Source organism: Glycine soja, chromosome 6 (genome assembly GCF_004193775.1).
Source record: "Glycine soja cultivar W05 chromosome 6, ASM419377v2, whole genome shotgun sequence".
NCBI classification, from domain to species: Eukaryota; Viridiplantae; Streptophyta; class Magnoliopsida; order Fabales; family Fabaceae; genus Glycine; species Glycine soja.
Window position 1 is genome coordinate 1,799,962 of NC_041007.1, and position 21,151 is coordinate 1,821,112.

At 32.3% G+C, this 21,151-nt stretch overlaps 3 protein-coding genes across 3 annotated transcripts; 1 reads left to right on the plus strand and 2 right to left on the minus strand.

Annotated features, from left to right (window-relative positions):
* Positions 1–813: 813 nt before the first annotated feature.
* On the minus strand, positions 814–5,803 carry LOC114414586. The gene is made up of 13 exons (XM_028378889.1): positions 5,600–5,803; positions 5,170–5,485; positions 4,569–4,882; positions 4,384–4,476; positions 4,182–4,272; positions 3,768–3,861; positions 3,306–3,403; positions 3,077–3,146; positions 2,287–2,384; positions 2,093–2,209; positions 1,865–1,941; positions 1,689–1,733; positions 814–1,585 (listed from the first exon to the last, which is right to left on the minus strand). Exons 2-13 carry the CDS (start codon positions 5,392–5,394, stop codon positions 1,090–1,092), a joined length of 1,818 nt encoding a protein of 605 aa, XP_028234690.1. The 5' UTR covers positions 5,395–5,485; positions 5,600–5,803; the 3' UTR covers positions 814–1,089.
* Positions 5,804–7,376: 1,573 nt separating this feature from the next.
* LOC114414587 (tubulin beta chain) lies at positions 7,377–11,196 on the plus strand. Its single transcript, XM_028378890.1, has 3 exons — positions 7,377–8,064; positions 9,863–10,132; positions 10,228–11,196. Exons 1-3 carry the CDS (start codon positions 7,665–7,667, stop codon positions 10,902–10,904), a joined length of 1,347 nt encoding a protein of 448 aa, XP_028234691.1. The 5' UTR covers positions 7,377–7,664; the 3' UTR covers positions 10,905–11,196.
* A 4,013-nt stretch (positions 11,197–15,209) lies between these two features.
* On the minus strand, positions 15,210–16,907 carry LOC114414588. Its single transcript, XM_028378891.1, has 4 exons — positions 16,481–16,907; positions 16,308–16,370; positions 16,038–16,112; positions 15,210–15,850 (listed from the first exon to the last, which is right to left on the minus strand). The coding sequence occupies exons 1-4, from the start codon at positions 16,763–16,765 to the stop codon at positions 15,458–15,460; spliced, it is 816 nt and encodes a 271-aa protein (XP_028234692.1). The 5' UTR covers positions 16,766–16,907; the 3' UTR covers positions 15,210–15,457.
* Between the last annotated feature and the right edge of the window lie 4,244 nt (positions 16,908–21,151).

Here is a 21,151-nt window from a genome sequence, read left to right on the forward strand (position 1 = left end):
CAAATTTGTAGGCCCATTATGTTGTGAAATGCGTTGCTCTACGTCGCGAACACGACTAGTGAGTTTGTTTATTGTGTCCTCCAAAGTCCATTATATTAGGCGCTTTTAAATAAACTTAATTGCATATTTAAGTTATTTACTGTACGAGAGCTAAAATTGTATGATGACTGCAAAGTTCATTAAAATAAGTTGAAAATAAATTTTGGTTTAATCATTCTTTTTATCCTTATAATTTAAAACAACTTGTTCTTTTAGTCTTTCAGTTTAAAACATCTATGTTTGGTTATTATAGTTACAAATTCAGGACGCATATGAAACCGAGAGAGAAAAAGTTGCTGGAAAAATTGAGGGTAATTTGGAGATAACATGTTTGAGAGAAAAGAAAAACTGTTACAAAATAAGCATAAGCTAAAAATGTACACATGCATAAAATCAACTTTTTTTCTTAAAAAAAACTTACATTTCAGAAAATGTTCCTAAACAAAACAGCTGAAATGAATAGTTTTAGTTTGTCCCAAACACATTTTTCTGATTCTAAAGATTACTATGATAGCACCTCAAGTATAGGTTTAAAATGAAAATTATTCATTTATTATCCTCGTAGTTTTAATAAAATGTTACTCATATTTTGAAATATAAAATTTAGTGTTTAATGTTTTGATGCCTTTTTTTTTATTTTCGCATGTATTTTTCTGAGAAATACATCTTCTTACATTGCAATTAGAGGGATAGAATGAAAGAAAAAACCTAGATTGAAGAGCAATGGGAAGATTCCCAGAGTATAAGAGATAAATTCATGAAGCACCAAAAAGATAAAAGAAAAAAAAACAGCAGCAGGTTACAACAAAAATAGAGCAATGTATAGAAATGGAATTCAACTATTTCCTTCATCCCCTGTACAAAATTAATTTATAAAGTTAAAAGAATCTGGCGTTAGTCGTTTATATAGATATATACATAACTAGAGCTATGTATAGAAATGAATGTTGAATATTATCCTTAAGAAAGACTGGGCTAGTAAGAATTCTAGCAGAAAAACAGAGCTGAGAGGTGACAAGTGAGAACCACAATTGAGTGTAGATGAAGATTTCAGTAACCCAACCCATCCATAATATCCAAAACGTTATAGTTTTGGTGGTTAAAGACTTGTCTTGTACCGAAGAATTCCTTGGCAGGTGAACTCCCAGCACTTTTGGTCACTTGCAAATCTTTGACGTGTCTTTTCTTGGCCAAACCAAGATCCTCACTTTTGCTAAGTCCTGGACTCTTTCTCCTTGCAATAACCTCCTCCAATAGTCTCCTATCCTCATGAGAAATTTGAGTTCCCAACGGCTTGTTGCTACTATCCACAGATAGAATTAAAAACTGTCGCATCTTAGACTGAAGTTCGAGTCCTTTTGGAGGAGACCGTGTTGTAGGCATTGGTCTCAAGGTATTCTGTCTAGATTTTACAGAGCTAATCAAATGGTGAAGCCATGCCAACAATTCAATGATGTAAACATCTATCTTCCTCTTATCAGCGTAATAAAGTGTCTCCAGGCGAATCAGGTTACTTTCTTTGGAGGTGTTATCACCAAAGTCATTACTGCAATATTAGAACAAAAGTTATCATTAGGTTTCCTTCCAACTGCACGTGTAAACACAATTAGTATATGCTAAGAGAATAATACTCCATGTTTACAACTAACCTTGCGTTTGCCCATTCACCAACCCATCCGAAACCTTGATGTGCTCTGTCATGAATATCAATAGAGAAAACAAATGCATAAGCAATTGCAGTTAAAGGAAATAAGACCAGCAAGGAGAGAGTGAAAAAAGAGCAAGTATAAGCAAAATTTTCAAACAAATATATTACATATCTTACTTGACTGTATTTGTAGCAAGTGGTGCAAGCCACTGAAGAATCTTATCCATTTCAGCTTTGATCCGAGTGATGGAGAGCTACAGAAAATTGCTATGTCATTTAACATAATTCAAAACGAAATAAAACCCTATCTTCATGAAGTGGGTGTGAGTAAGCCCCCAAAAAAATGACACATAACTAGGACTAGAAAATGGAATGCAATGGATATCTGGTGGAGCGAGGGTGTACCTCTTTCATGTCACCAATGGTTTGCAACTGGGATGGAAGAGCAGCCTTAATATTGTTGGGCAAACCATGATACAATGTGTCTCTGGTGTTTGGAGGAAGAGCAGTTGGGCGAGATGCCTGATGTAAGCAAACATTATTTTTATCAAAAACATCTATAGGCAAGGTCATTAAAAATTTATCATCATGATACATACAACCATATTTATCTGATTGATGATGTTAGCATAGTGCAGTGCAAGACCAGCTTCTCCTAGTCTTTCAGAACCCTCACTGTGCTTGGTTGCAGCTGTACCTGCCATGAATCCACAATTTCACAAGTTCTTATGACCTGCCAACAAGATCTACATGACAAATAGCACACAAAAAGTAGATTTTCATACAAGTCAATACACGACTTGAACACAAACATAAATAATTAAGGAATTCAATCAATTGTCTTGCAGTTTTCTCAAATGCTACTCAATAAGCTAATCCAAGCAAAAAAATATGATTTAGGGGCAGAACGGTTGAAATCTCATTCAACTGATTAGAGTCACATAACTTTTTGTTGCAAGGTATATATATACCATGTTTCCAAAATTAGCTTTGGCGATAAATTTTGCAAAAGAGCATATGACGTGTTTGATCTCAAGGGTATATTTTCCTTGTAAATATGCATATGATGTCTCTAATTTCAACTCAACCACAGAGAAATGCAGCTGGCTATTTCAAGTTACAATTGCATAGAAAACAAGAGCATGGAAAAGATTGAAAAAAATATTATGCAGTCTGCTTGCTTTACAGAGAATCATGTCATACAGTTAGAAGGCATGTGATTTGATTATTTTTTTTCAATAAAAAGAGTAGGCTCAGGATTAAAAGAACAAGTTCAGACTTCCAACCCTAAGTTAATTCCTGGACTCCTAGTGCATGAAGAGTTGCATATGCTACAGCTATATTATGTACAGCATTGGTTTTTGATTCATAAGGGATACAATCTCATACCATGATTTCCAACGAACTCATAAATTGCTTGATGTATATAGGTAACAATATCTACAAGCTTTTCAACTATCTGCACCAAGCAAATTCAATTTCAAGAAAATAAGTCCATTGTTGTAAATTTGCAGCTATAAAACATTCACTTCTACACTTAAAAGAAGGAAACATGAGGAAATACTGAATTCAACAATAACCGATGCAAATTAAGATTTATTCATTCATAATAATATACCTCTTCCAAAGTTCTGGACCAAAGAGACTTCTTTTTCAAGCTCCTCACAAGCTTTCTTTGGTGCTTTAGCTCACTTTGAAACATTGTGATACTCTCCCCTACAATTGTAAAGAGAATGTAGCTGTCAATCATTAGTTAATTTTGGCAGAATTAAATTTGCAATCCAGCTGATAGTATGTACATTATACTGAAATCAAAACAAGTCAACCGAAACTACTTTTAAGGCCACCAATAGTGAGAATATATTTCAGCTGAAAAATGAGTTTGTTGCCCATAACAATGGGTAACAAATATTATAAACCAATAATTTTTTGTTTGTGAGATTATTATATACTCCATCTCAAATACTTAGATAATATACCAAACTTAGCAAATCAAGGGGGAAAAAAAAACTAAATCGTCATTACAATTCCAAATATTATTTGGAAAAACATTCGGGAAAACTATATGATTGTTGCTAACCTTTTAGAGGAAGATTTAAGGACTCCATTTCCTTAATCTTTTGCAGATAATCTTGTTCAAAACGTTCATAAGCATTTAACTCATGGTATAATTCCTACATAAAAGGAGAAAATCAGTCATTAAAAAAGGAACTGCTAAAAAATTTCAATTGGAAAACCTGATTTTAACCAATAAAGAACTTAGAAAGCGTATCAGAAGTAGGAAACATAATAACAAAAATAATATGAACCAATATAAATACACCTGTCAGTATGCCTAAAAACTGCATATAGGTAATACCGAAGATCCATGAATCAAAATCATGCAGCATATATTCAAGAAACCAGAAAGATGACAACAACTTTACTCAGTCACCTGTTCACTAAGGAGATTAAAAAATATGCAGAACTTTATTTGAAATGACAATGAGCTTACAGCAGTATTCCGAACTAGGCTGGTAAACTCCTGCATCGTCTTTTCTGCATCTTCCTGATATCGTTTGTCATCCAGGACATCAAAGTCTAATCTGATATTTTTTGGACAGATTATAATGTTAAATGCTTGTGATTGTAATCAACTAATTCAATTATGATAAGTTAGCATAATCTTGTCATAAGCAATGTACATGGAAACTCACCTTGAGAAATATCTGTCTAGGTTGTGCCACTGTGGATCTTTACACATATTTCCAAACCTAATTACTTCCCTTGAGAAGACATTGAGTTCTTCCCTACAAATTGCCCCCCAAAAATCAGGATAAAAAACATAAAGGAAATTCATAGCAATGACAACAAGCATACTATTCATTGAACAAGCTAGAACCTTTTGTCAGCCTCAGCAAGAGTTATTAACTTCTCCACATCATTCGATACCAATAGCTGAACCCCCTCCGATTGTAAAACCTCATTTTTAAGGAACTGAATGTTTTCTTCAGCAAGTGATTGAAACAAAATTGCTCCTTTGGTTATTGTATTAGCTACTTCGAATGCCAGTATTGATATCTTATTCCCTCTAAAAGTTGTGCCAGAGACAAACCCAGTATTAGTGTTTAACTTTGGCATGCCACTTCCAATTGTGTCCAGAACTTCCACTGCTCTCTCACCTGCTTTTCCCAGAAAAGAACCCCTCTGGTTCACCTATGAAAAAAAGAGACATCAATCATGAACCATTAAAATTCCAATTCAGAAATTCCCTAACATAATTATGAAATGTCATTAATATATTAAATTATTCATAATTGTCCATTCAGACATTGCAGGCATCAATGTAAATTTCCCCCAACAACCAATTCTAGTATAGCACGAAATCCCTGACTCCAACCTATCAATTTCCACAGAAACAATCTTGAAGATATGCATTTTGTCAACCTTTTCAACTATCCAAATAAAAACATGCAAACAATGCAAGCAGAGTGAAAACACACCTGTTTTCCCCCAGGTGAAGGAATCGATAGACCAAGTTCACGGGAAAACCCAGTATCATGCTTCTTTTTCTTTCTATCATGACCACTATTAGACCTTGAATCTGAAAAAGCTTCTCTCCGATTCACAAAGCTATTTTCCTTCTTAAGCTTCCCAGAAAACCCCAAACTCTTCCCTCCAAGTTCACCATTTTTCTCCACCATACCAGCCGAACAAACCGCTCCCATTATTATCTTCCTCAAAAAAAAAAAAATGTTTCCAATCACCAGAAAAAATAAAAAATGCAACACAACACAGCAATTAAGAACCCAGCAACACCTGCACAAAAAATAAATAAAGAGTTTCAACTTTCAAGCTCAACAAACAAACTACGATGCTTCTACGAATGAAAATAAATACAGAATGATTCCAAGTTTCCGAATCGGAGCGTACCTATTTACAGAGAGTGTTTGAAATGAAGAAGGAAATTGAGATTAGAAAAGAAGGGCATGGGAATGGTAAGGAGGTATAAAAAGGGAAAAGTCGCCGAGAATTTACGACTCCGGGGTTTGACCAAAAACATGAGAGATGGACATGACATGTTGTTGGTGACATACATTCATTGATTTCATATGGTTGAACGAATAAAATAGTAAAAGTAAGCAGTTAATGAAAAGAGAAAGAAAAAAAACGCGCAAATAGAATGCTTGTTGGGATTTGGAACGAAATGGAGTGTTTGACTCTAGGGAAAAGGGAGCGACGTGGCACCCCAACAATGAATGCCAATGACGACTATCCTCGTCTGTCGTGTAGTACTGTGTAATGTAATGTATCAATTATCAAACAATAAAACGTGAAAACACAGCAAATCCAAGTCGCGCCCACTATGTGGACCAAACTACCCTAATTAACATTCGTATCAACCCCCTTAATTCTGTATTACACATTTTTAGATATTCAAAAACATAATACTCCTCCTATATTTGCTGATTATTAATTTAATTTGTATATATACATTAGACTATTAGTCTTCGTTGACCGGATTTAGTTTCTGGAAAGAAAAAAAAAACAAACAAATACAGTATTTAGTTTCATGACTTCCTGATTCATTAAAGAGACCATGTGTGATGATTTAGCGAATCGTTGTATCTTAAAAGTTTAAAGGTATGATATTATTTATTTCTTTATTCTCTTGTAGTACTACTTTAATATTTGATTGATATTTTCAATCGAAATATTTAATCCTTTCAATTTTTCACTGAAATAAAATATAAAATGCATAGAATATAAGGAAATCTATGGAATGTTTAACAAATTTTAGGAAATTTTATTCCCTCGAATCAGTTTAATTAATTAAGTTATTAAGTGTAAATTGCAAGTGTGTCGATTCAATTCTTCCCTATATATTATATCTCTTCCCCCATTATTTTATCCCTTCTCAACTTATACCTCTCCCTTGCTGTAAAAAAAACGTAGACCTCTCCCTAAACTAATATATAAAAATAGGGGTATTTTTATTAAATTCATAAAAAAAAAGTATTTTTGCATTGACTAACGTCTCCTGTTCATGGAATGAAACGCCAAATATTGAATTTGAGTCTGAAGTATCATGAAACATAAAAGGTTTACGTTTCTTTTTTAACAAAAGATTGACGAGAAAATCAAATTCACTTAATTGAAATTTGGAGAGCAAAACGTACACAAAGGCGGTATTTGGAGACAAAAAGGGCATTTAAGCTCAAAAAATTGAAACTAAAAAATATCATATATGTATATACATATATATATATATACTTAACTGAAATTAAAATTAAAATAGATATACATGTAGAAAGTTGAGAAGATATTTCCTATAAAATAGAAACTTTAGCAACATATTTTCTAAACCATTATTTTAAACACACTATTTAATTCTTTATTGTTGATAAAAGTTTAATAGAGGTAAAATTTCGTGTGTATCACTTAGTTAATAAATGTTAAACTAATTTTTCAATTAAGAGTTGTCGTGTCATCCATAAATAATGACAAAACCAGCAATATATATATAAAATAAAATTTAAAAAAAAAACATAAAAAATAAGCATATGGCAGAGATTAGAAGAAGAAAAATTATGATTGGGTATATGCAAATGACTGCATTTGATCTGATCTGAAATGTACCGAATATAGGGAAGGCAATGATGCAATGGGCAATAATGTAAATGGAGGTTGAGAAAAGTGGGATCTGAGAGATAACGTGAGCGAAGTTATGCGCTGGTGGTTGGTAGCGGTAACATGGCTATCACCCTTGAAGAATGAACGGCACAGGACACCGCACTCGAAAACAAAATATCCCGCCCTCCATTATTACCATCCTAACCTCCGAATATCCCTCCCTCTCTATTTTCTTCCATAAATCACTCCACTCTCCTCAACGCATCATCGTATTTCATTTCATTTCCCTCCCCCCACTCCCACCGCCAACGCCAAACAAACCCTAAATCTCTCTCGTCTTCTTCTTCTTCTTCCTCCTTCAACCATGAGAGAGATCCTGCACGTTCAGGGAGGCCAATGCGGTAACCAAATCGGTTCCAAGTTCTGGGAGGTGATATGCGACGAGCACGGCATCGATCCTACCGGAAAGTACAACGACGAAGGCAACAGCGGCATCCAACTCGAGAGGATCAATGTCTATTACAATGAGGCCTCTGGCGGAAGGTACGTTCCGAGAGCCGTGCTTATGGATCTCGAACCTGGAACCATGGACAGCATCAGATCTGGCCCCTACGGCAAGATCTTCCGCCCTGACAACTTCGTCTTCGGCCAGTCCGGCGCCGGTAACAATTGGGCCAAAGGTCATTACACCGAAGGCGCCGAGCTGATCGACTCCGTTCTCGATGTCGTTCGCAAAGAGGCTGAAAACTGCGATTGCCTGCAAGGTATATAAATGCACATTTCCACATTTAGATATCCGCATTTAGCTTCGCTCAATGCGAGCGAGTTTATTGGTTTTTTTTGTCCTTCTACTTTCAAATGCCGTAATGTTTGAGCCACGATGAATCTGCATATCTGTTTCATTTTCATTTCAATGTTGATGTTTCTCTCTGTTTTCTGAATGTCGTTGATTTCAATGAATTCGATTGTTCAAACGGTGATTTATTTAGCATTATAATAGACGGTTATAGATCTGCAAGTTTCTGTCGGTCGCATGGATGATAGTGACATAGATCTGGATCACGGATTTAGAGGTTAATGATAAACAGAGCATAAGATTCTGCATTCTAATTAAATCCAAATGGTAGAATGAGAACACTGAAATTGATTATATATTTGCTTCTAGGAGAGATCCAATGTACATGTTCTAACTCAACATACTTAAAGCAAATTGTTGTTAGTTTTTGGCTCTGTTGGATGCAACACTTTTAATTGCTTGCAGTTGGTATAAACATAAATTCACGCTGTCATCTGTTGGATGAAGATTGGACGATTCATGATTTATCTCTATAAATCAGATTTGAAACATGCATTTAAAATCTGAGCCGTCCAATCTTCATCCAACGGTTTAAAGCACTGGCGGTGTGAATGTTTGATATCGGACTGCACTGAATCCATTTCCGTCTATCGTTATCTTGATTAGTGTACTCTATACATTGAATTTGAGAAATAATTGATAAATGTTTCCCTCCTGATAGGTTACTGATGATATGCAAAGGAAAGGGGAAAAATAGTGCCACATCAACGCTCCTTAATTGATATGTTCATTCTTTTTTTTTTATCTGTAGATCTATAATATAATAAGTCAACGAATAATAGTAGATCTGGAGTAGTATCACTGTATCAGGAATCGGGATTTTCTTTGTGTCATCTTTCTGCTGCAATAATTGCTGTCTCAATTCTCAATTATTTTTACTTTTTTTTTTCATTTTTTTCTTGTTGACATTATGCAACCGGATTGCTTGTTTTTAGGGAGAAAATGACAGGGCTGAGCTGTTAAATATGGCCCCTGTTGTCTAGAGTGACGACAGGCAGGGACCACCTTATCTTTTATAGTGCTGAATTAATTAAGTAAAACTACATAAAATCTGTTTATTTTCCTACTAACGTTTTGGGGTAATGATATTTGACTATTGTTTTAAAATTATAATAATAATCCAACATTGATACTCTCTTCCTATTTTTACTTTCTCAAATAAGCAAAGTTTGAAATTGTTATTTTGATGTATAAATATATTATTTTGGGTTTTTTATTGCTGATTCTCAAAACAGTGTACTAAATAAATGAAAGTATGTAGCCAACTTGGATCTTTAGTTACAGGGGCAAGTCGCTGCAGTATATTAGTTTAACCCCTGCATCTGAATTCAAATATTGAATTGGAAAATACCTGCATACTAAAGCAATGCAGATTCATGAAAAGTTTTGTTTAATTTTGCTCAACTATAAGACATAAGTTATTACTTAGACAGTGCTTGTAATAGTGATCTAGGAGCCACACAGCACTACATAGTTTCCAGAGACCGCTTAATTTGGCTTCTATTGAGTTGTGGTATATAACTCAATAGAAGCCAAATTTAGCGGTCTTGTAATGTGGGTTCTATGAGATTATTAATTTAATTGAGATGCTTCCATGTGGAATATTGATAGTAAATAATTATCTCAAGGTTACACTAACGTTAGATGACTTGCTGTTTTTGTCCTCTTTTATTCTGAAATCTGAAAGTTTAATTTAATTCCCACAGGTTTTCAAGTTTGCCACTCTCTTGGAGGAGGCACAGGTTCTGGCATGGGAACACTGTTGATATCAAAAATTAGGGAGGAATACCCAGACAGAATGATGCTCACTTTCTCTGTTTTCCCATCTCCAAAAGTTTCTGACACAGTTGTGGAGCCATACAATGCCACTTTGTCTGTACACCAACTGGTTGAAAATGCAGATGAATGCATGGTTCTTGACAATGAAGCACTTTATGACATTTGCTTTAGGACATTGAAACTCAGCACCCCTAGCTGTAAGTATTATCCTCTGTTGTACACAATTGCTCCCAGATTAGGCATATATGGGTAATAACATCTGTTGATTTCTCTCCTCGTGGATTTATTGTAGTTGGTGATCTCAACCATCTGATTTCTGCGACCATGAGTGGGGTTACCTGTTGTCTGAGGTTTCCTGGACAACTGAACTCTGACCTCAGGAAGCTGGCTGTCAATCTGATTCCATTTCCCCGTCTTCACTTCTTTATGGTGGGGTTTGCACCTCTCACTTCTCGTGGGTCTCAGCAATATGTCTCCCTTACTGTCCCAGAGCTGACTCAACAAATGTGGGATGCCAAAAATATGATGTGTGCTGCTGATCCCCGACACGGCCGATACTTGACTGCATCTGCTATGTTCAGGGGAAAGATGAGCACCAAAGAGGTTGATGAACAAATGATCAATGTGCAGAACAAGAACTCATCATACTTTGTTGAATGGATTCCCAACAATGTGAAGTCCAGTGTGTGTGATATTCCACCCAGGAATTTGAAGATGTCATCCACCTTTATTGGGAACTCGACATCAATTCAAGAGATGTTTAGGAGGGTCAGTGAGCAGTTCACTGCTATGTACCGGCGCAAAGCCTTCTTGCATTGGTACACTGGGGAGGGTATGGACGAGATGGAGTTCACTGAGGCAGAGAGTAATATGAATGATTTGGTAGCAGAGTACCAGCAGTACCAGGATGCAACCGCAGAGGAGGATGATGAATACGAGGATGAAGGTGAGGAGCAGTATGTTGAATAGTAGCTGGATCAATCTTGGGCAATGCTCTGATGGTAATTACCAATGGCGTGATGATAACTACTGGCACCGATCTATACCATCACTGATTTACATTTGCTGCTATTCGTGTATCTACTGCCATATGAACTCTATTTCATTCCCATTTATCTCTGTTTTTTTACATTTTGCCAATTTCGTCTATATGTTCTGCTTTTGAATTGTTTGGAATTTGGCCGGTTAGACAATAGTTGATTATTCTATACTTCCAATTGCTAAGCATGCAAGTGTATGAAAAGTTTTGTTTCCTCGCAAATTCGCATTACATACCTTCACTCCCATGTCATGGACTCATGGTCCTGAAGAAATGGGCTCAAATGGGCCCCCTTTTATGACGTTCTTTGCTAAATATTATGTCTTTCTTTTTATTAAAATATTTTTAAATCCGTAAAAAATTCATTTTTTTTATTTGTTTTTGTTTAAAAGTGTTAAGTCATGAATTACTATTTTTAATTGTGCTTTTGTTTTTAACGAATTTAATTAAAATATATTGAAAAATTCTGCAATTGTTTTATATCATCTTTAGATGGACTGTTAAAAATTTAGTGTGTAAAACTTAAAATCATTTTAAAATACTTTATGCATATATCATAATTGGAAAAATAATAATAACGGATCACGTTAGAAAATCAAAAATAATTTTAATATAATGAACATGTTTTTAATTTGTTTGATCTAAACTCTAAAGAGTAATTTTAGTGGGAGATGTTTTAAAAGAACCAATAATTTCCTACTGAATTGTAAGGATAAAGTTAATATCATGAAAGATACGAGGATGAAAATAGGAGATACTGAAAGATAGAGTAGAAAATTGAGATGTAATAGCGAGGAGACAAAAAGTTAATAAGCCACATATCTCGACAAGATAAATTTTTACCCTTAAGTGACGAGAAATAACATGAAAAATTATGTTAGCAGCTATGGAGTAGATATGCAAATGGGGCGGGAAAATTTATTATCCCATTGTTGGGTGTTGTTTTGTTATTTATGTAGAGCTTCGGGCAATTTTTCTCGGCATTCATGCTGATTGGGATAAAAGAGTTCAAACATTCCTGATTTGTTTGGTTGGATGAAAGGAAAATCAAGGATGAAGAAAAGGTTTAAAATTAAAATTGAAATGAATGTTAACTTTCCTTTTCTTTTATTTTCTCTTAAATCAAATATGAGAAAATACTGTTTATCGTCCTTTCTTTCCTTTCTATTTTTTTCCTCCCACTTTGATTTTACAATGCTATTCAGATTTTTAATCAATGGACATAACTGGTTGTTATTTTTTATTAGCAAGAAATTGTTTAACTTGCATACCATAAAGATTTCTTTGATTTTTTATGTTGCTTCTCCGGATTTTTCATAAATTTTTTATTCATTATTATTATTACTTTTCTCTTTCCTATTTTCATTATATCTTTCTTGTTTCTCTTAAATCAATTAATTAATATTTTCATTTTATTCATATATATATATATGCATATATATTTTATCTTTTTTTCGTCCACTTACTCTCACTCAAAGAGAGGCACATTATAAAACTTGTATGCTTAGTTTGAATATATTCACTTTATTATCTTATGCTCATTCTATATTTTGTCTATGCTTCAACATCACTATCTTTGTTTCCTACCTCTCCATTAAACACATTTATGATTGGTTCTATTTTAGGGGAGAGTTAAATCTAAAATGAAATTAAACATTTCTCGTAATTTCGTGATCACAGAAATTTGCCAACTAAAACAAAAACATGTACATCAAGACCTAAGATGGCCTAAGAGCTGCTTCAAGGAGCTATGGGGGACCAAATATCTTGGCAAAATTGTCCCATCATCCTATCGTGACTTCGTGATCACACTGAATAGCATATATAAATAGATCTATTTTGAGCCCGTTGCGGAACAATGCCCACACTCCACGAGCAACTTATAAAGTAGGTTTATCTTTTAATGAACAAGTGATGAATTTTTTTTATGCACTGTAAATTTGGTAAATTGGTATGTTTGATGTAAAGTCAAGGGGCTTGTGAATCGAAAAGTCAATTCAAATGGCCTGATCCCAAAAGACCTATCTTGGTGTTGGCTCATTCTTCCTTTGCGAAAGCTGAAACAGTCACAGGACTACGATTTCATCGAAAGCCATCTTAACAGCCGACCCGCATAACAAAAGAATCCAAATTTCAAAATTCCATCTACTGGATTTTGCTAACAATAAAATAATAGAGTGCTACGCTACGGATATGTGTTTGGATGAAGGAGAACAATCCATAAGAGCATCAGAGTCATGGAAGTATGAGGATAAACATCGCTCGCAAATAGACGAGCTTCTCATAATCCCAAGTAAACTCTCATCACTTGCTCGCTTATCATTCAAATTTCATCCACTTGTGTATAAAATAATAATATGCTGATTCAAGAGACAAAAATAAAATATTACTGTTTTGTTGTTCATAATCACGTAGCAGATAAGGAATACAGAGAGACATGGAGCATGAAATGAGTACAGCTGCGGCCGTCGTTTAGCCTTTTATAGAGGCGGGAAACCCTAGGCCTAGGGTTTCTTCATTGAGCTACGCTGGGCCAAGATTTGTTTGGGCCTGAGCCTCCTGTGTTCTTCTGGGTTACCCATCAAATACAAACCAGATTATTGGTTTAGAAATCGTATTCCCAAATGGTTGGCACAATCCTCTCCTCGGTTTGCAAACATATACAAGGCAAGTCTCAAGGTATATCTATCGATTATCATTATTCTTTCGTTATATTAAGCTCAAATATATATCGTGTTCGTATTATGTAATGTAAGATATAATTTGGCATAAATCATAATTATATTTACAAAAAAACTTAATATCTTATATAGTTAAGAATGTCGACTTCTTGTATGCACCATAAATATATGTATGAATCTTGCTAAAATTATATTTCAATATTTTAAATTGTATATAATTTGTACATTTATCTTTTTTAGGGGAAATTTGTATATTTATCTTATGACCATGGTTATTGGAATTTGAAAGAAAGGTTTGAGATTATTCCTTACTGCAAACACTTTCCCAAGAGCTTAGTTGAGCAAGTCCTTCAACTACTTGTGGATCATTACATTTCTATTTTTCACTTGTGTTTTTCATCTATACAAAGAAGCCCGAACTATCGACAAGGTTAAGGGATAAACAAGGCTTCGAGAAAGATAATCAAAGTTCATATATTGTCTAAACACTTATTAGACGAGCTTCCTAATCAATGACTGGTTATGACGGTCTACATCAGTGTCATAAGAACATCCCGTAAAGAAAAAAATTATAATAAACAAATAATTTGGGCCTTTTTCTTGGTCCAGAGGCACAAAAATGCCTAGCCCAACCCAATACATGGCCGTGCAAGAAACAAATCCCTGACCCTGACCTCACGTTTGCACAGGTGCCAGCCTAAAACAAACCCTAGCTCAGAAACAGGCACAGGCGGCGTTAATAGGTTTTTCTTCTCTTTTTTTTCTTTTCAAAGTACTACTGTATTACTGGGAGGTTATATATCTATTCTATTAGCTACTAATGTGTGTCAAACTTAGCACACGTGCTTTGAGCTATTGCTTCCTGTACTTTTCATATTACTTTCGAAATCATCATTTTGAAAGCAACATGAAACAATTTCAGAAGTGTAGAAAAAAAACATCTCATGCGTTGATGCTTTATTCTTGGGACCCAAAATAATAGTTGAATGGGCTGTTAGCATGCACAATTATTATTTGATTTATTTCTTTTTAAAATGTCCCGTTTATTTATGGATTGAAACGTTTCAAGGAAAGATTAAAAAACAAAACTACTTCAAATCTTCAATCAGAAAGTGTTCACAATAAATATATGCTGCAATACACAGAACGAATCAGAACATAAAATATGGTTCTCTCTAAAAGAAGATGGGGAGCTGCTAAAAATTTCCATTGTCAAGGATACAGGCAAAGTCAAGATCTAACGGAAGGTAAACTCCCCCCTCTAAAAGAATTGTAAAAGTTTTTTTTTTTTTTTGCTGAGTATTATAAAAGTTAGTACGACACTATTATTATTTTCCTTTTTTATCCATCTATTAAAGAAACAACTAAAAAAATGGCATTATTATCATTATTAATTTCATTTATGACAAGTACATAAAATATTTAAAATTCAAATAAATATAATTAATTTTAGCTTAAACATTTGAACATATAAAGTGAACAGATGTAGTGATGAGTGAGTAGGTGATGCTTTGCTAATATACCATTACATTTACACCGATTCGACCTTTTAAATTGCCTTAAAACTCGGAATCAGAAACGTTATTATCATTGTCATGAAACATAAATCGGACAAAATCTCCCAGAGAGCTTAGGATATACATTCTGTGACCAGTAACACCAATTCAATTCCTTCCTTACGAATAATAGTATTAAAAAAAATATACTATTAGCATTGGCTAATAACAAAATTGAATTTGAAGGTAAGAACCTAAAAGGAAGAACAAATTAAAGTATATGCAAATATAATACTATAATTATCATCATCTACAAGAGTAACGGGGTTTACTAATTCCAATTGGATTCTTGAACCTGTATTTTTGAAGCCTATTCTGGCGGGCCTGAGCAGCTGCCATGGACCTACTCAGATTCTTATCGGCCACGTTCATATCCAACGCTTCACAAAACTCCATTGTCATGGGCTCATCGAGTGGCAGGTTCAGATCGGGAATTCCAACTGGGCCCACATTATTACTGCTACTTAAGGATGCCACTCCCAACGACGTCGTTGCGTGAGCAAGACCAACAACTCCCTCGCCGCCTTTTATTTGGCCTGATCCAGCCGTCTGATTCAAGATCAACGGTGGATGATGCGCCATGCCTGAAAATTGGAATTGCTGTTGTGCTTGCTTGTGAACGAGACCACCTTGACTTAGCTGGAAAAAAATAAAAATAAAATTGCAATTCAATACATCAAAATAAAGGAGTGGTCCCCACCATCAGAGAAAAAGATAAAGCAACATAAATATAACCAGAACAAGAAATCCACAAAGGAAGAAAAGAAAAAAAAAGATAAACGCAAAAAAATTGTCATGGTAGTGGAAGTGGTAGTAGTAGTAGTACCTCTTGTTTCCTTGCCTTCAACTTTAAATTGTACTCCTTCTTCATGTCACAGTAACCATTCACATTCTTTATCTCCTGTAAAGAATTTTCAGAGATCAACGATAACCAATAATTTTTTTTATTTTTAAAAATGTGGTGGTACTTGTATTTAAGAGGGTCCAAACACCAAAAATTCAGAAGAAAAAAGCCCGAATTACTCGCTAATATAACCAGCTACTATCTCTTGCAAATAATGAAACTGAAAGGGAAAGAGAAAGAGAGAGAAGTTACCCCACGGAGCAAATCGTTATCTTTGGTCAAATCTTGTATTATCCTGAGATAGTGTTCTCTCTTCTACAAGTTTTGAGGTGAAAACCAGAAATTAAAAAACAAGGGATGAAAGAAAGAAAGAAAGAAAGAAAGAGAGAGGCATAAAAGACAAAGATATATTAAAAGAAAAATACCCTTTTGAGAGAAACGTTTCTTCTTCTTCTTCTTCTTCTTCTACTGACGAGCGTGGTGGGGTTTTCATCGGACTCACTGAGCGAGAAGGAGAGAGGAGTGGCAGGACTTGAAGCTGCTTTTTGTAGTGTTTTAGGATCAACGGCAATCGTAGATCTCTTTCTCTTGCAACCCCACGAAGGAGGTGGTAGGATTCCACAGCCACACTCAAATTCCCGAATAAGACTTGGGAGGCTAAGGAGGATTTCAGCAACCTCGTTCTCACTCGCACCCTGTTTCATCATCATGTTCTTCTTGTTTCAATCCAATCCGAATTTATATATATATATATAGAGAGAGAGAGAGAGGGTTTGGGTGAATTAAATTTTTGTGGTAGCGTGGAGTGAACAAGTTAAGAGAGAGAGTGTTGCTAGGAAGGGAGAGGCTCTCTTCTCTGCTTCTAAATAAAAAGGGGAATTTGGAAATCCATACCACGCGCCAACGCTTGACACGTGTCGTCTCTCGAACAATTGAGGTCACTAGGGTTTATTGTTGCTCTCTCTCTCAAGTTTTTGTGCTTTTTTGCAATAGGATAGGATTGGTCGCCGTGGTGCTGGGCGTAGGTAGATTATAGCAAAATCATTTATCACTTCTTTTCTTTAACTAAATATCTTTGTGAGAAAGTCGTAATCTTATTTTTGATATGGTATCGTTAAATTTGAATAAATATTTCAAATTATGATCGGTAGTTTTGTGATAAACTACCCTTTCTTTTGTTGCTGATTGCATTATTATCTTGTGTGAAGTTTTTTATGTGTCAAACCGAATTTAAATTTTAAAGTGCTTTTTATTGAAACAAAAATAAAACATCTACGCCGATTCACTTTCTTACTTTTTTCAGTTTTTTTTTTTTTAAAAAAAAATTTTATACCATTCAGTAATTATTTTGTTATTTACAATTAATTTTTAAAATTATTTCTAAAAAAAGTGTTTTTACTTTTTCAAAAACGAAAAATCTTAAATAACTTGTAGATTTTTTTCAATGTGTTTTCTATTTTTTTTTTCAAGTCTTTTTATTGAATTGTGTTTTTCTATTTTTTACAAGAGTTTTTTTTATTTACTCGCTGAGAAAAATCAATTAAGATTATCTCTAATAAAATAGATTTTGGTGATGATGCATCACGGTCAATCATTTAAAAATCAAGATATGATTGTGATTGAATTTGGATGAAACTATAAAATTATTTTACATTTTAAAAGCTAATAAATTTATCATAAAATTAACCAACACTAGAAGAAGCTTTTTAGGAGTTCACTCAAGTGAAATATAGATGCCTCAATTTTTACTGGCCATTGAATGTGTGGCTCAGAAGCTTGTGTTAGAAATGATAAAGACAATGTTGTTATGACAAAAACTTCCTTCTGCCATGGAAGTTGAGGCAATTGCTCTAGTATTTGCAATCAACTGGGTTCGTCAAATGCATCTACGTGATATTGTTGTCGAGATCGACTGCAAGCAACTTCATGATGCCATTCTCTCTTGTTCTCGATCTTCATCTAGACTTTGAATTCGGCCTTTTAATTGCAAAATGTAAAGAGCCACTAAGTTTAATTCACATCTCATATACGAGTCTAGTTAGAACACAAACAGATCAAGTTGTTCGTCTTTAACTAGAACGTCAAGAACTTTTGTTAATTTTCAAGTTTTTTTTATCATTTTCTTAATTGTATTAAAATTACTCTTGCTAATGAAATGATATAAGCCATTTGCAATATAAAAAAAAAAAAAACTTATCTTATATATGATGAGTCGTAATTAAATAATACTGTAAAAAAAAAATTATAACATCAATCTAAAAATATATACTTTAACCGTAACATAAACTTGAAACTTTGTATAAATTTTTTTATACTCAGTGTATAATTTTTTTTCTCTAAAAATATTATTATAAATATATTTATGTTATTTTATATTTTTTTACTAATTCAACACATAATTTTTTCTAAATACTTAATAAGCTAACTTAACAATTTTTAGCTTTCAAATACGAGATAATATCTCGGTTCCAAACTAATTTTTCAGCGGTTTTATTTTTCAAATATAACCTTTCTCAATAAAGTGTATCTACAATCCATATAATTTTATTTTTACCAAAGAAACGAATTTTTAGAAAACAGAAATATGTTTAGGGACAAGCACTTTTCATATGTAGTCATGAACCAAACCATTTTTTTTTTTTAAAAAATAGTAGTAGTAAATAAACAAGGCCTTAGTATTTGTTTATTATTTTATGTTTAAAATAATAACACAAATTAAAAAATATAATTAATACTTTTAGTTACACTATTTTTTTAAAAAAATCTTATATTTCTTTCATTATTATTCATTATCAAATAAAAGTGTGTATATTATTTTTTAATGTCCAATAATGACTTCACTCTTTTTGTTTCTAAACAAACTTTTGCTCATTTAATATTTTTTAAAAAATATTCATGTTTCCATTTTTAAAAAAAATTATTTTTCTATTTAAGAATTTGAAATAATATTGATTTCTATATTTAAATTATATCTTTCTTTATACTTTTTTAAAAATATTTTACATTATTTTTTAATAAAAATATATATAAATATAAAATTAAATACTTTTCTTGGTTCATGTGTTATTTTTAATTTTATCTTCCTATATAAATTAAAATAGTTATAATGAATGAGAAATTTTTAGAAATTATTTTCAACGAAAGTGTTTATAAAAGTTTTTTTAACGCAAGCATTTTTAGAAATTTTGTTAATTTTTAATCCAAATTTTTCATCTTTAGTTCTATATTAAATTTTAATATTTTTAAAATAATTTTTCAATAGTTTAAATAATCTTATATCACAAAATTAAAATACAATTTATATTTCTATAAATTTAATTTATTAATTTTAATTATAAAATAAATAATATATTTAAAAGTATTTAAGTATATAGATAAACAATAATTGTGTATATTTCACATTCTGAAATACACTATAGATAAAGAAAAGAAATGAGGAAAGTTAAAAGAGAATACTGTTTAGTATTTACAAGGCAGGGGAGAGATTATACGAAGAACATAAAAAGATGATGGGAGACAAAATACTAGTGATTTCTGTTCAAATGATTAGTAAGATAATTAGTTTGTATGGTTATTAATTTTATACATATGTTTTTTATATAAATTATTTTTTTATAAATATGAATCATCAGTCAATATATAATGCTGGTAAGTTTTTATACATACATATATTAATATTATTTTAATATTGATATGAATTGAAAAAAAAAATATATATATATATATATAACTATATTTTATAATATTTATTTTATTAGTTAAAACTTATAATAATAATAATAATAATAATAATAATAAATATTAATTTTTTTCTAACTTACTTTAATTTCTCACTACTTTTATATTATTAGTTTTTTTTTATTCTATCATTTTTTATTAACTGTATTTAACTTTAATTTTTTTATCATTTAAAATTTTTAGAGAGGCACGTCTTCCTTTCGTAATAATAATAAAATAAAGATAACGCCAACTAAACAAGACAAAATTAAATTTATAGATATTTAAACTTACTTTAAGCTATATGCTAAAAAGAAAACTAATAATTTAGCAAAAATAGAAAAAAAAAATATTTAAGGGTGATTTTACTCATTATAAAATAAGTGAATTTTGTATTGGTTTTTTTAACTGGATTCATCCGTTTAACTGCTAGTCTGAAAAATCAAGGCCATCCGTATGATCACCTCTTCAAGTTTTGAATCCAATGTTCTCAACAAGGTTATCAGACAATTAGTTTTCTATAATGACAATTACAGACTTAATTAAAAGACAAAAAAAGAAAGTTCAAGAATCCAATTGAACAAAAAATGTTTTAGGAACTTAATTAAAAATTGTCAAATAGTAAAGGGGCCCAAGAAATAATTTAACGTCTGATTAATCTATTGTCTAATATGTAAAGGAAAAAAAAGAAGTCTTTTCAATTATTTATTATGATATTTTTTTTCACACTCCTTGAGAACTTTTAAACATAAAGAAAAAGTCTTTTTTTTCTCACACTGCTTGAAAAGAAAAAGTAATATATGAGAGAGAAAAAACATGTAACTATAAATAGGAATGTTTGTGAATTAGATTTGATCAATTTTAAAGAAAAAAATTTGCATCTGATTCAATTACTTCAATCTTCTTAATTCTTCTTTCAACAATTTTGGTCTAAAATTTAAATTTGATCCGATCTAAAACATTTTGAACTGTAACAATTTTTAGTTTTAGTCTTATTTTTTTAAAGAAAATATAATAAATATAACAAGAATAATTAAATCTATGAAAAACAGTTAATAGTAGAATAATTCTTTAAATATAGACTATTAAAAATAAATTTATAAATGCAATTAATAGGTAATATAGCCTTCAGCCAAAAAAGGTAATATAGTGAAAATTACATTTATATACCCTCATATAAATAGTTACAATATTATTATCTTTAATTAAATATATCTATGTATACAATTCTACCAGTATTAGACAATTATATTCTGTGGAAAAAAAGTATCATACATTTATATATAAAAACATATTTGTGTATAATGAATTGGATCCGATGATATTAAAGTCCATCCAAATCATTGTTGGGCTTATAGATCACTCGTCGATGGGTTATT

What these genes read in the sequence shown, in the direction of transcription:
- LOC114414588 (XM_028378891.1), bottom strand. Translation starts at nt 16,765, where the DNA reads ATGATGATGAAACAGGGTGCGAGTGAGAACGAGGTTGCTGAAATCCTC. An exon ending in GAAACGTTTCTCTCAAAAGG is followed by an intron (nt 16,371 to 16,480) that starts GTATTTTTCTTT and finishes CAAAACTTGTAG; the next exon opens with AAGAGAGAACACTATCTCAG. An exon ending in ATAACGATTTGCTCCGTGGG is followed by an intron (nt 16,113 to 16,307) that starts GTAACTTCTCTC and finishes AATTCTTTACAG; the next exon opens with GAGATAAAGAATGTGAATGG.
- LOC114414587 (XM_028378890.1), top strand. Translation starts at nt 7,665, where the DNA reads ATGAGAGAGATCCTGCACGTTCAGGGAGGCCAATGCGGTAACCAAATC. An exon ending in AAACTGCGATTGCCTGCAAG is followed by an intron (nt 8,065 to 9,862) that starts GTATATAAATGC and finishes TAATTCCCACAG; the next exon opens with GTTTTCAAGTTTGCCACTCT. An exon ending in GAAACTCAGCACCCCTAGCT is followed by an intron (nt 10,133 to 10,227) that starts GTAAGTATTATC and finishes GATTTATTGTAG; the next exon opens with TTGGTGATCTCAACCATCTG.
- LOC114414586 (XM_028378889.1), bottom strand. Translation starts at nt 5,394, where the DNA reads ATGGGAGCGGTTTGTTCGGCTGGTATGGTGGAGAAAAATGGTGAACTT. An exon ending in CTTGCTGAGGCTGACAAAAG is followed by an intron (nt 4,477 to 4,568) that starts GTTCTAGCTTGT and finishes GGCAATTTGTAG; the next exon opens with GGAAGAACTCAATGTCTTCT. An exon ending in CTAGACAGATATTTCTCAAG is followed by an intron (nt 4,273 to 4,383) that starts GTGAGTTTCCAT and finishes AAAAAATATCAG; the next exon opens with ATTAGACTTTGATGTCCTGG.